A 14025-nucleotide genomic window follows, 5' to 3' on the forward strand; every position below is an offset into this window, starting at 1 on the left:
TTTAAATATTCTCATTAAGAAGAAAAGTTGACATTGTGATGAACTGTCTTTTATATTTCCTCTATAAGCAGCTATGGTCCTACAGAAAATAAACAATGCTTTCGTTTCTTTTAAGAAAAACAGTTTTTTAACAACCTGTAGCAGTTCCAGAAGTCCAATGCTTGTAGGAATGGCAAGGATGTGTATTTATTCACTCCATGTCAGCACTCTGTTACCTTAAAAGGCATAATTTAATAAATTCTTTGTTTATGAGTTTGGGTATTAGTAACATGAAGGTACTTAAAACCATTTCTGTTACACAGTTTGTTTCCATGGTCAAACCTCCAGAGGGACTCCTCAAATTATTATGATTTTTTCCATACCATAAGGAATATAGTTGTTCACAGTAGCTGTTCATGTTGTCCACCAACCTGGCTGTAATGGGTCAGAGATTTACTTATGAAAATAATGTATCTTTTCAGTGTCTTGAAGAGCAGCGGAGGATAATTTATGTTCGTGATTTTTGCATTCTCATTTGGAGAGAGAAACTGGATTCTGAATTCAAAAGGAAATGTCATCATACTGTGGTGCTTTTAACTTTCAGAGATACATTTCTGGTGTTGTCTAGTTCACAGTTATGTCAACTTTGAAAAATCTGTTATTAGCAAGATGTGGATAGGGAGATGTCAGCCTGGAGCCTTCAGCTGCATTGCTCTGCAGTAATGCAGCATTTCACGGAGCAAAGTTCTTACCAGCCTTTCTGTTCTGTGCCTCTGTTCTACAGGAAGCACGGGATAAGCTGGCCAATGCCAATAAAGAGTTAAATCATCTGCACACTGAGTGTGCAGACAAAGCGGCTTTAATAGGAACTTTACAAATGGAACTACAGAATGTGCAGCAGCGCTGGGAGGAGGAGAAAGTACGTGCTGCAGAATCTGAAAATGAAATCCAGAAGCTTACCAGGGCTTACAAGAAGGATATGGAGGTATTACCAGAGACAAGATGACTGTCAAAAAGAGTCTTTATTTAATCTCAACGTTATACATTTACATACATCAGATGGTTACCTTTAGACTTAACAGATTTATCCCAAAAATATGATTTTAAGATACATATTCTGAAATATGTCTTTAATATCTACAAGATCTCAGGATACGTTCTTTCTCCTTCCATCTGTGTTGGAACTAATATCTTAACTCTTCCAGTATTTTGATTTTTTTAACAACTGTCTTTATTTAAACAGCTATACCTGATGAACATTATTTTTTCTTCCAACTTGGAAGCTAGCAGAAATATTCAGTACACTGGAACATACGGTAGTGTTGTCTTCACGTGTTGTTAATTACTGATTCACACAGCAATTAATAGTTAGGAAAGGCGAAATTGAGGTAGTTCTGCCTGCCTGACACAAAACCTGAAAATTCTTCTTTGCAACCTGTTAGCTCATTGTGGTGTACCATTAAGTGGGAATTGCTTCAAAAATTTTTATTTTGGAACTTTTTTGTCCATCCCCTTGTATTTGTTTACAGATGTTGATTTCTTTGCTTTCTTTCAGCCTGTAAAGTAGTTCTGTACTAGCAATAGCAGTGATTTTCTTTATCATTGTTGTGCATATTGAGCTCACTGCTTACACAAATTTAAATGTGCATGCCAATTGAGTAAAAAGGAAACATTCTTTCCACCTCCCTAGCAGTCTGGTATTTAAATAGTGTCCACATGAAGCAGCTGGAATTGTTATACACATCAGATAATGATTAAAGTAGAGGAAACTAGAAGCCTGGTTATATTGTAAAGTCAGCATGTCTACTGAACTGTGGTTGCATTCAACATGTGTGAATTGATTTGAGGTCTTGGGATCCCTTATTTTCATGCCAAATGTATAATTATCATCCTTGGTTTATCACAGCTCTAGCAAAAATGCAGTGATGGTGGCACACTGCAGTTTCCTTGAGGAGTTAAAAGATCTGCTAGAAATGAAATTAAAACAAACTGAACTTTTTTTTTTTTTTTTTTTTTTTTTTTTTTTGGCTAAAGCACCATGAAATAATTGTGAGAAAATGCACTGAAATGCAATGGAAAAGAGTCAGAAAAAACATAGTCTCTCAACTCAGTTGTCCACAATTCCTTGATTTAAAGCCTCACCCAGAGCCCCTGGAAAACAATGGGAACCTTTCCACTGGTTTATTGACTTTGAATAAGGGCCCTGTTTCTTGTGGTTATTGAGGTACAGCTTTCTATCATTTTCTTAATGAAGGCTGCTAAGTTGCATATATGTACGAAAAGGATGAAGTCTGGAATTTCCGTTGCCTGCTTTTGTTTCTAATGAGGATTTATAACATATCAATTTATTATACCACTGACTAAAATCAGTTTAAGTGAGAGAGATGTAGGTTGTGAAATTTAATCGATGAAGCTGTAAGTCTGCTTTGTCTGACTATTTGATTGTACATATTTTGCACAAAAGAAATTTTTGGATGATTGTAGTCTCAGTTGTTTGAACAGTGTGTTGAGCTGCTCAGCCATGAGACTGCTTTCTGTGCACTATGCAGATATTGGAGGTGAGTATGGCTTGAATGTACCTGAAAGTGTTAAATGCAATTTCATCATTCATGTTACTGATGGCACTGAATTTTTTTGCAGTGTCAGGTTGTATTCGTTACGAGCACTGCAAAACTGGGTTTTCTATATTTATATGGTATTTCTAATCATACAAATGTTGTACAAACTCTGTTCCTGTTCTAACTTTAATATGTTTGACTCCGAATATTTACAGCATTGCCTTTGAGAAAGTTTGAGAATGAGCTCTTATGTGTTTGGTATTTTTTTTTTTATCTGTGTCACTACAGGTGTGATGTATCTCTTTGGATTCTAACACAGTTCATAGGTAACAGTTGATTTTTCTGTTTGTCTCAGGAGAAGCTAACCTTCCTTCATGGCTTGTACCAGCATTTGGTAGCTGGCTGTGTGCTTATAAAACAACCAGAAGGCATCCTAGATAGATTCTCTTGGTCTGAGCTTTGTGCAGTCTTGCAGGAGAATGTTGATGCCCTGATCTTAGACCTCAACAGGGCTAATGAGAAGGTAAGTGTCCTTAGGCACCAGCTACCTCTATTAAATTCAGTGACATTTGTCCACATCACAGTATCATTAAAAAGGACTGACATTCATCTTATTTCAAAAAGAATTTGGGCGTTAATAATTCAATACCATTAATTATGGCTTGTCTACAACTCAGTTTGATGCCATTGCTGTGGGCATGTAAAAGTGACTGAAGTCTGTATGAAGTCTCTAAGCTCTGCTTTCTGTGCAGGACATGCTAATAGTACTAGCCAATATTAGCCACAGGGACCTAATTAAAAGAAAATAAATTAATCTTACTGATGAAGCAATTCAAAGAACTTAGTCATTTACACTAATAAAGCAAGTCTTTATTTTAGCATAAAACAGAAACAAAATGCACTTACTTTAGTAACATCATCTTTAAATTATGTGCTTAAGATTCAGATATACTGCTGGAAGAAATGCCTATGTATTTTTTGTGTAATTATATCTTCTTGACCATGAGATTTGTATTCAGAAATACAATAGAAAACAGTTATTTTTGTAAAGTGTGTTAGTGTATGCTAATATTTGTTCACGGAAGAAACTGTACTTTTCTGAGTGACTTTAATGTTGCTAAGCTTACATGACCCTTCTTCATGGAAATCTCTACTTTTTTTTTTTATTATTTAAGAAAAAGTATTTTAAAATGACTTACACTGGCTCTTCTGCCTAACACGTACCACTCTTTAGTTTCAGTTCATATTCTGACTCCTTCGATCAGGTGAATCCTAGACTGACATGGTCTAGTAGAATGATTCCAAGTCCTGATTGCTTTGGATGTGTTGGTATTGAAGCATCAGAAGGGAAAGGCCCTTTCAGAATCATCTCATCTGCTGGAATTGCGGCCACTATTCTGAATTGAGACAGGGCTTGTTAACAGTGAATTATTTTGACTCTTCCCATCATTTGATAAATAGCTTAGCAGTCGATCAAAATTACTAAAGAAACATACATTAGAATAAATTCTGGACTATGCAGACTGACTGTACAGGCATCATTTCTATTTTCATTTCAAAACAGAGGAGGAAAGAAAACAGAAGTGAAGGGAGTGAGCATTGTTGGCAGTGACTTTGGGTATATTTTTATTCTTTCAGCTTTTTAATTTAGTAAGCTTGTTGCGATTGATTAAGAGGGCTGTAGGGCTCTCCTCATGTACCTACCAGCTTTTTAAGGATTTGGGGCAACATTGCTGCCTGTGGTCTACCTGCTTTCTGAGAACAAAATTTTTCTTCTGTCATGTGATCAATTTGAAAAAATATATTGCTGATACTCTTTCATAACAAAATGCATGTGTATGTATTTAGAGGTTATTGCTAGCTTGATTCATTCCTCCATTAGTTTGCATGGGAGCTTCAAAGTTAAATCACAGAGTGAATCCCTTCATGCTTATTGGAATCACATCATAATCTAACGAGCTGCTTTTGAGAAAAACCGTCTGTACACTTCTTGCAGTTATTTTCGTACTCAATATATGAAAAGCACTGGTTTTCTAAGGAAACAAAAAATAAAATAAAGAAATGTTTTTTTTTTTCATTATTACTTGCAGTTCTTGCAAACTACTGGAGGACTAGAATGATTGGATTACAAATTTAGCAATACAAGATTTAACTCTTTTTTTTTTTTTTTCAAAGTAAGCAAGAGATTTCCAGTTCAGATTTCCAAGAAAGAAGGCAGCAGTTATTTTCAAGAAAGTACAAAGATGGCCAGAATAAAAGCCATTGTTCTATCGTATGCCTTCCAAGATTCAAGAAGGTGTTCTGTCATGATTGGCTTTTTACTGTTATTAAATATGTTGAAGAAATTAAAATTTAGATTATATGCTGGAAGAGTCAGTGCTTAAATTAATATGTAAAATTAAAGTCAAAAGGTGTGTACGTTGGGAGATAACATTTCTTCTTAAATGCCTGTCACACAGATATCTCACCTAGAATATATTTGTAAGAGCAAGTCTGATACTATGAAGGAGCTTCAGCGGAGCCAGGAAGATGATATGAGCAAAATGGCTGAACAGATGAAAGCACAGGAAAGCTGTTGGCAGAAACAAAAAAAGTATCTTGAACAGCAGTACTCTGATCTCCTTGGGGAAGTTCATGCAAGGGCACAGGTATGGTGCTGTGAACTTCTGATTTTTTTTCCTTGTAAATATTTAATTGACTATTTCAGTAGCTTGAGCTTCTAACCAATTTCAGATTATTTGGGAGTGTTAGTGTATTTTTAAAATAATAATAATAATAAAATACTGTATCGCTACAGCAACTGTGCTAGTTTTCATTTCTCTTAGAATAGGAACCAGTTGACTATTTAAATACTCCAGGAGCTGTTTATTTCAGTCTAGGATTTGCTAGTGACTTTTTTTTTTTTAATTTACATCTAAAGCTGTAAGATTTAAATTAATTGTATTAGAAATAATGTAGTACAGCAGGTACTTCTTCAGTGTCATGCTTTGTAAAGACTGTAGAGTAGCAGTAATGTGGTGTCATGTGGGTATAAATTGAGGTGTATACATTCTGAACTTAATTAGTAGTTACAGTGGTAGATTTCTGCAGTATTAAAAAACTGTAACCACAGTTAATTGTCTTTACAGCCACATCCATTTTGGACATGTTTCATATAAAATTGTGAAATACAGGGAGTAAGATATGACTTGATATTTGTGGCTGTCGTATGAAACTTGCTTTGTCAAAGGAATCATGTGTGTCTCAGATTTTAAAAGTCTACACTCTGAAAACTATATTTATGAAGCATTCTTTAGGCAAAGCAGTTTACTGTGATTTCTTGGGAATAGGCGAAAATCTTAGTGATATTTCTCGCTAGAGTTTGACATTTCTTGTTGGATATTGCGATACTAAAGATATCCATATAAGTGGAATAAACAGCACCTAGACTCATGCTGAGTTACCGTGGTATCCTGTAGTTTAGTGTTATGAGATCACTAACAAGAAAAATAATTATGAAATAAGATTAATTTTGAAAGCGACTTTTCTTTTTAGTAAAGAAGTAATGGCAGTTATGCAGTTTAGATTTCAGCCTGCTACGGATGCTGCATGAAACAAAGACCTATGTGATCTGTTCCAGAACTGTAGTATATTGTGAAGTATCGTACCACGCTTTGGGATGGTGCTTGAACAATCCATTCCTCACAACCGATTTGTATAGGTTGCAGGACTGTGTACTGAAAACATGGCTCACTGATGTGGGCTATGCATTAGGCATACATTCTGGAAAATGCTTAATCTGTCAACCTGCTGTAAAGATCCGCTGGGTTTCTAAAAAGGAAGTGCTTTCCCTTAGAAATATCTGTGCATACTTTCTAAAAAAATGTTGTGTAGGTGTACAAACTGATGGGGTTGGAATCTGGGCAGTGTAGCCCCTGTATGCACAGATTACTCAACAGAACTTTGTTGCATCTTTGTTCTTTCTAAAGTTCCAGTTTGCATGGAACTGGACAGTCTAATTTCCCCTGAATTTCTGCTTTTCATGTTTGGACCTGCAAATATCGATTAAACTTTTACCTTGAGATCCATGGGCTTCATGGATATGTGCAATTAGGACTGTTCTAGGCCTGACTGCCTGCTTCTTGTGTGACTTGATTGTCTTTTCCTTATTACATTGTGGTTCTGTTAGCTGTATTATTCTGGACGATTGCTGCTGTGCTGGATCAGTTATGCAGATACACTAATATAGCCTTATTAACATAGGAATCATGTATGAAAGCAAATAGAAAACTGTTAATCCAGACATGTCTTAGATCTGTACTCGTGACTTTATCAATTTATCTGAGAGATGTAACTGCACAGCAGTATGAGTAAAATATCGTGGAGATTGTTTTGGTGTCTTAGAACTGGAGTGGAGAAAGGGGACTTTTCTGAAAGGTTTCTTTTTGATTAAAATGGATTGTGGCAATGTGGAGGCAGTAACACCTGCCAGTGCTTCTGCCCCCAGCTAGTACTGTTCAGGGTCCCTGACTTCAAGGTAGGATCTGTGGATATTGTTAGATTCTGCATCACAGCTGTTATTGATCAAGTGAATGGTGTAACCAGAAAGCAGTTTCACTGTTTTTCTGTAAAGCAGAATTTCCCAGAGTTGCCTTAATACTGATCAGCAATAAACAAACTCCTTATAGATAAAGTCCTTCTTTGTTCCTGGTTTCCATATTTGGTCAGTTGAGCTTAAAATGAATATCCCTTCTCCCTGCCTTATGTAGAAAAAGCAGTCCCCATGATTCAGTAGTATGCCATTTTGAAAATGCTGCTATGCCTACTTCTTTAGCCTCACACAAATTATTTATTTAGCCAATGCACAGTCTCATAGGAAATGTACTCTGAATTTTAACTAGCAGTTGTTTATTATATAGACATTTATTAATCTGTCCCCATTTCTTGTGGCAGCTACTTAAAATAGGAGGGTTTTGTTCTCATATAGAAAAACATATTGTAGGAGAAAAATCCTGTAACTGTGTAGGTTGCTCCAAAAGTAACTCCTCCTATTTATTTCCATGGAAACCACAACAGATACAAAGAACACAGTAACACTGTTTGAAAGACCAAATTCTCAGCTACAAAACACAACACACTATTTTCCAACATTGTCACCATCATTAGCTATGCGCTTTTGCCAGCAATAAACACGAGCCTGCATACCACACTTGTAAAAATCTGCACCAGTGAAAGTGACCCACTGTGACTCAAGTGACCCACATTTGCTGTGACAGTGGTGGTTTTAGAAAAATGTTGCCATGCAGTCCATCTTTCATTGGCCCGAACAGATGATAGTCAGAAGGCTCCAAATCTAGACTATTTGGTGTGTGCAATAGGACAGTTCAGGCAAGACTGGCAGTGTGCTCCACAGTCTGGGGCCTGGCTTTACTGTCTTGCAAGAGAAAGGTTATCTTCTTATCTGGCCTGACTCTGGAAGTTTGAGCCATCAGCATTACAATGTAGCATTCAGGGTTGATGGTTTGTCCAGGTTACAGGAAATTCGGAAGGATCCCCTTTCCTATTCCAGAAGACAGTGCATACCCTTTTACCTCCTGAAGACTGCATCTTGAACTTTCTCTTTGATGAGGATTTCACGTGTCACCACTCCATGGACTGCCATTTTGAGTACTGCTGGTAGTGGTGATGGTACTATCATTACCAGGCTTATCACTGGTAATGATGCAACCTAGGAGACCGTCACCTTCAGTATTCATTCATATTCTTTCAGTATCTCCTGACAAACTTGTATGTGGTGTTCATTCTGTTCCTGAGTGAGCACTTATGGGACCCACCTGGCACAAACTTTGTGATATTCCAGTGTTGTCACCATCATTTCAATGCACTGAAGCAGATGTTTCTAACTCCGCGCATAGTTCCCTGGTTGTAATTTGTTGATTCATGTGGATGTGGTGATCAAGACACTCTGCATTCGGTGATGTGACAGCTGTGCATGACCATCCAGAACGTGGCTTGTCTTTCATGTTGTTTTTGCCACTGCTGAAAAGCACCACCCACCACCTCACTGTGCTCACATCCAATGTTTGGGCTCCACGAATGTTCAGCAAGCATCAATGAATGTCAGCGGGTGCAATTTTTTCTGCATGGACTAATTCGGTGAAACAGTTTTGCTTCATCCACACTTCCATGTCAGATGCCGTTGTGTCAGACTGCCCCTCTGCTGCCATCTGTCACACGGCATCAACATGTAATGGAATAGTGTTGGGAAAGTACAACCTCTCTTGCCATACCAACAACATCTGCCTCTGATGCATAATAAAATAGGAGACATTACTTTTGGAGCAGCCCTCATATGTTAAAATGTTAATTTCAACAGATTAATAAAATGCTTCCGTAAGAGGAAAGGGGAAAAAATCCTCTAGGGATTAAAAAAAAAAAAAAAGTCCTTTATTGGATTTTGGTTGTTTGGTTGTTAAGGTACTTTGCTTTTATGGAAAGGTGAGTTAGATAAAGGCTGTGATATCTTGCAATTCTATAAAAATGCAGTGTTTTAACCCAGAAAAATAGAACAACTGAAATACATAAAGATGTTCTGAAATCAGTTTCATTATATTTCTAGCTTTCAGTTACATTTTCTTGCCAAAATAAAGTGTAAGGACACAAAAGGAAGCAGAATAAAAATCTGTTGTCAGTAGTGTCTGAATTTTTTGTAAATAATTCTTAAAATTGACCACGTCTGTAAGCCGCTCAGGAATCCCTCAGAACTGAAGCACCCAAGGAAGCTGGTTTGCCAACATTTAGGAGGAGCATTCTGTATTTCTTTGAAAATTGTCCAAGTTTCGAAGAAATCCTTAAAAATAATGATGTGGAAATCGTAATTAATTATCAGACATTGACAATATTTCTTTTTTTAAAAAGATCTGCAGTTAGGGAATGTCTTGTTCACTTTGGGTTTTTCCCATATAACTATAAGGATTTAAATGCTACCCTTTATTAAAAAAAAAAAAGAAAAAAGAAAAAAAGCAAGCTTTAATTAGCTAGAGCACTGACTGTTAGTACAGCAGCCTAACAGCCCTGTAGGGATCATACTTTTAAGTTTGTTTACTCAGATATTGGCCTTTCACCTGTTCTGGCCAGAAACCATAAGTTGTTTTCTAAATTCAGCTTACCTTTTCAGTTCCTTCCAGTCATGCTACCAGCCTTTTTTTTTCTTTTTTTTCCTGTAAAAATCAAACTCTCTAAATAATACAGTAGCTCTGGAAATATTGTACAGGTTTGTACTTAATTTCAGAGCGTTCAAGTGACATACGAGGCCTCTAAGTTCCATTTTGTAATTAAGTTGTTCAGTTACCTATTCTACTTTTGTCTTACGGGAACTATTTTAATAAAGCTACATTGTTTTACATACCAGTAGGTTTTATGAATACTGTTTTCTCAATATCTGTGTTGTCAAAACATCTGCAAAATCTACCTGCTGTTGTTTTATTTCTTCCTCTTGAAGAGGAATGTGCGCAGGTTTGGTCATGAAAGAGTGTCATTCTGTTTGTCTTCCTAGTCTAGCCACAATGCTTTTTCCTCTGTCCAAAAAACAATTAAATATTTATTTGATTAAAGACCTTCTGAGCTGCCTGGGTTGCCTTTTTACAGAAACTTGAAAACTTTGTTTCAATTCCAGGGATAGCTTGGGTATTTTTTACCCTTTTGTGTTTATTGGAAGAGGCAGAAGAAGTTAGGGCAGAAGAATACAGGCCTCCCTTTGCTTGAGGCCTGTAGCAAAGTTGATGTGTGGAAATAAGGCTGGTAGATTCCATTTTAGTTCTGTTTTGCCCACATTTTCCAGAGGAATAACCACTGATCCCCATTTTTTAACAAAACTGTTAGGGCTCCAAAAGAGGGAGCTAGAGCCTAGTATAGTCCTCTCTTTTGTTCATCATACTGACTTAGCATTCTACTTTTTTTGTGTTCATGTATTGTAACTAGAGTTTGGCAAAAAAGAAAAAAGTTTAACTTGAGCTTGTGGTTTCTTTGTAAGTGTATAAAAATTAGTGCTTCCTTTCGTCACTGGATCCTGTTTAAACCTAGGCTCCAGTGCTCCGATCGCAGAGGACTCTCATGCGTCACAAAGCCAATCTAAGCCTCTGAGTCTTAGATTGAGCATAGTGTCTTGGTTCTGGTACAAGAACATGCATGTCATCAACACCAGCCAACATTCACTGTCTAACTGTAGTCCTGATATTCTGTAGGTTTTTGGTGTTGTCATTTTGCTACTCGAGTTTACTGTTTTTAACATTCCTCTTTCCCTATTTAAAGGCTTAGAGTGGGAAAAAGGTGCAAGTTGAAAAAAATCAGTGATGGATCTAGTCAAAATAAAAATATCTGTATTACATTGTTCTCTTCAAAACTCCTTTCTCTATGAGACCTAATTAATCTGTGAATTTATAAGTAGGGGGTTGATTACAAAGTAATTAAGAGATCACCTTTACTTCCCCTTTCCCAGCTGCTGCCAATCTGTCTACTTTTATCGTCCAGAGTTTTCCTTACTTTTTTTCCCTCTCACACTTTCTTTTCTGCTTTGAAAAACAATGTTCTTTCTGAAACAGGGACAGATAATTGCGTATTGTTAAGCAAACTCATCAAACTATGTTGTGGACAGCCAGGTACCATTGGACTCTCTGTGATCTGTTGTTGTAATTGTGGCTTAGCTTCAGAAATCTGGAGTCCAGTTACAGAACACTGTGCAAATTTTACTCATACCAATGTTTAGTTTGCATATATGTGTTTCTGTGTGTTTCTGTTGCTTTTTTCTAAGAAATGTGTTTTGACTATATTGTTGACAATTTTCTTTTAGCTTTTTTTTTTTTTGAGGTAAAATTATTATTTTTAATTTAAACAATTTTTTTCCCTCTTCCTTTATCCCAGGAATACAAAGAAACAGCAGAGAAAAACAAAGAAAAAATCTGTGTCCTTGAAAAAAGACAGGAGGAATTGGCCCTTGAAAATCTCTATGTGAAAAATACATTAACACAGATTCAGAAAGAGCATTCGTCTCTCCTGGCAGCATGTGCACTATTGGCAGGTGCCCTATATCCTCTCTATGGCCGATCATGTGCTATGTCTATACAAAGAGATCTTCTTCAGGATCAAGTCAACATTTATGAATTAGTCAACCAGGAAATTAGGACTCTAGTTCATATTCTCTCTGGTGTTGAGGAGGAGAAGGAAGATGATGCAAAAATTAAGAAACACAAATTCAGAGGCCTGATACATGTGTTCCGGAGAGGTGTGATTGCAGTTTTGGCAGCTAACAGACTTAAAGTTCTAGCCCAGTCTTCTAGTTCTCTCTTCTCATTGATAAATGGCTTCAAAGAAGGCATTGGAATTCTAGTTTGTGTAGGGGACTCAAAAGGCAAGCATAATATGTCAAGTAAGCTAATTCTTTTCTTGTTCTATAAATGTTATGTCAAATTACATTGTTAGTGAGTAACAAATAATAATTTTAGTAATAGAGTGTAAAGTCTGATGTGTTAACATCTTAACAAATCAATTTTCTGGATTTGAGGCTTCTGGATTTCTTGATAAATGTAATTTCCCCACAAAAGACACTGCTTAGTCTTTATAGCTGTAACTTTTCTTTCAGTGCTTCACATGTGAATTCATACTGTTTGATATCTTTGACACTTTTATTATGTATTTTGAAATTAGATACTACCATATATTCTGCTGTATCTGCTTTAGAAAAGATAACTCTGTTTATAAATCAGTTTCACAATTTTTATCCTATTCAAAATGGAAAAAAAAAAAAGTTGCATTGTGATTCAGGTGAAATATTAACATAGAACACATGATGTGTTTTCTCTAGAGAATATAAACTCTTTCTGTTCCTTTCTGTTACCAAATACCAAATTATTATTCTGTTACCAAATTATTACCAAATTATACCAAATTCTGTTACCAACTTTCTCCTACGGGAGCAAGTCATACAAAAAATGTTTCACAAACTTAAAGATTCATTTATTTTCCTTTTGCTTAATTAGCTGTTAAAAAATGCTTAATATATATAGTCCAAAATATGCTATAAGAGGAATTAGTTTGTGGATTATACACTTAGTTTTGATGAATTTCTGAAAGAGTTAGAGATGGTAGTATGCCTTATCTGTGTTACTCAATTTTACTGCTACCTACAATTCTCTTTCACAGGATACAACAAGGAAGGAATTCGTTGTGTTGAAGCACTCAACTGGTTTACTAGTCCTGATCTCCTTACTGCAGTAATCAGTTCTGTCACAGAATTACAGGATGTTATTAGCAAAACAGGTAAATTTAAAAATATATTATTGAAGTAGATTCAAACAAAATGTCCCATGTAAGTTTTACATGACTGAAATTCTTACTATTTTATATAAACTAGTTTTTATGAAGTCTTTTCAGTACATACAGTCATGGAAATAGAAGGCTCGAGAGTGTTTATAGAAATCATCCAAACAACTCTGTTGCGAGTTAGAAGAAATACACCTATGCCATGCCAATATATACGTGTATATACGTATATAATTATATCTTAAAAATGTCTAGTGATGTTTTAGAATGTTTAAAATTTTTTGTATTTAAAGAAATATTTAAAAGCTTCCTAGTTATCCTGTTCCACTTTTCTAACATTCAAAAAATATTTTACTGAAGACCAACCTTATTTTTTATATAAACTCTATGGCATTTCTGATTTAAACGTGGACCCTTAAGGTGGGATATATTTAACTTGGGATGTTACCCCAATGACTGTGTGAATTTCCTACTATGTTTTATAGGATATTTATCTAGAATTCCAGATGTGAATTTAGAATTTCCAAAATTATTAGCATCTTGAAAACAATTGTCTTTTCATGCTATTTTCATCTGTTGTACTTGCTATTTTGCTGTTTCTGACAGAGAAATAAATTTCTGTCAATTTACACACTATATAGCAGTCTTCATCTTGTTTTCCTATTGTATTCCCTCTCTAAGCAGATCCTTTTGTTTCAGTTACTTAATTTTCTTAGCCTCTTCTCACGTATGTATTCTACTGTGCCTATGAAAAATTTTAATGCCAGTCTTTGGATGTGTCATCTCTTGATTCCCATCTGTTAACTGTTGATTTCGTTGCTAAGAAGACTAATATAAAGTCTCACTTGGTTCCTCTGCAGCACTGTTACCCTTATTTGTTCTTTGGTACCTGGCAATTTTGGAGTCTCAAAATTATGTCACAGAATAATGGATATTAATGAATGTATAAAGGAAATTAAAAGAAGGCTGATTTATAGAATTAAAGGTGCAGAAGTCAACCATTTAATCAAAAATATTTTTATTGAGTTTCAGCTGCTCTACTCATGTCTCATCTTGTTTTCAGCAACTTAAATCTGTATCCATACAAAACAAAGTTTGAACTGTTTTTCAAGACATTTACAGGGTTCATACTGCAAGTATTCCTGTGTACAGACTACTTAGTAAGATCTACAGATACACAGGATAAACTCTG

At 35.7% G+C, this 14025-nt stretch overlaps 1 protein-coding gene across 10 annotated transcripts in view; it reads left to right on the plus strand.

Moving 5' to 3' along the window:
- Window positions 1-14025, plus strand: part of CCDC171 (coiled-coil domain containing 171) — a 253486-nt gene that overhangs the window by 58004 nt on the left and 181457 nt on the right. For 9 of the 10 annotated variants that reach the window (XR_005843077.2, XM_004949106.5, XM_040656232.2 and 6 more), the window contains 5 exons: window positions 764-964; window positions 2893-3060; window positions 4997-5185; window positions 11436-11940; window positions 12714-12830. Coding sequence is in view for 9 of the 10 variants with exons in the window: in XM_004949106.5 (XP_004949163.2) it covers window positions 764-964; window positions 2893-3060; window positions 4997-5185; window positions 11436-11940; window positions 12714-12830 (1180 nt within the window). In the remaining variant the exon portion in view is untranslated. The remainder of the gene's footprint in view (window positions 1-763; window positions 965-2892; window positions 3061-4996; window positions 5186-11435; window positions 11941-12713; window positions 12831-14025) is intronic. The other variant, XM_040656233.2, reaches the window with a different exon arrangement.

Source organism: Gallus gallus, chromosome Z, assembly GCF_016699485.2.
Source record: "Gallus gallus isolate bGalGal1 chromosome Z, bGalGal1.mat.broiler.GRCg7b, whole genome shotgun sequence".
NCBI lineage: Eukaryota > Metazoa > Chordata > Aves > Galliformes > Phasianidae > Gallus > Gallus gallus.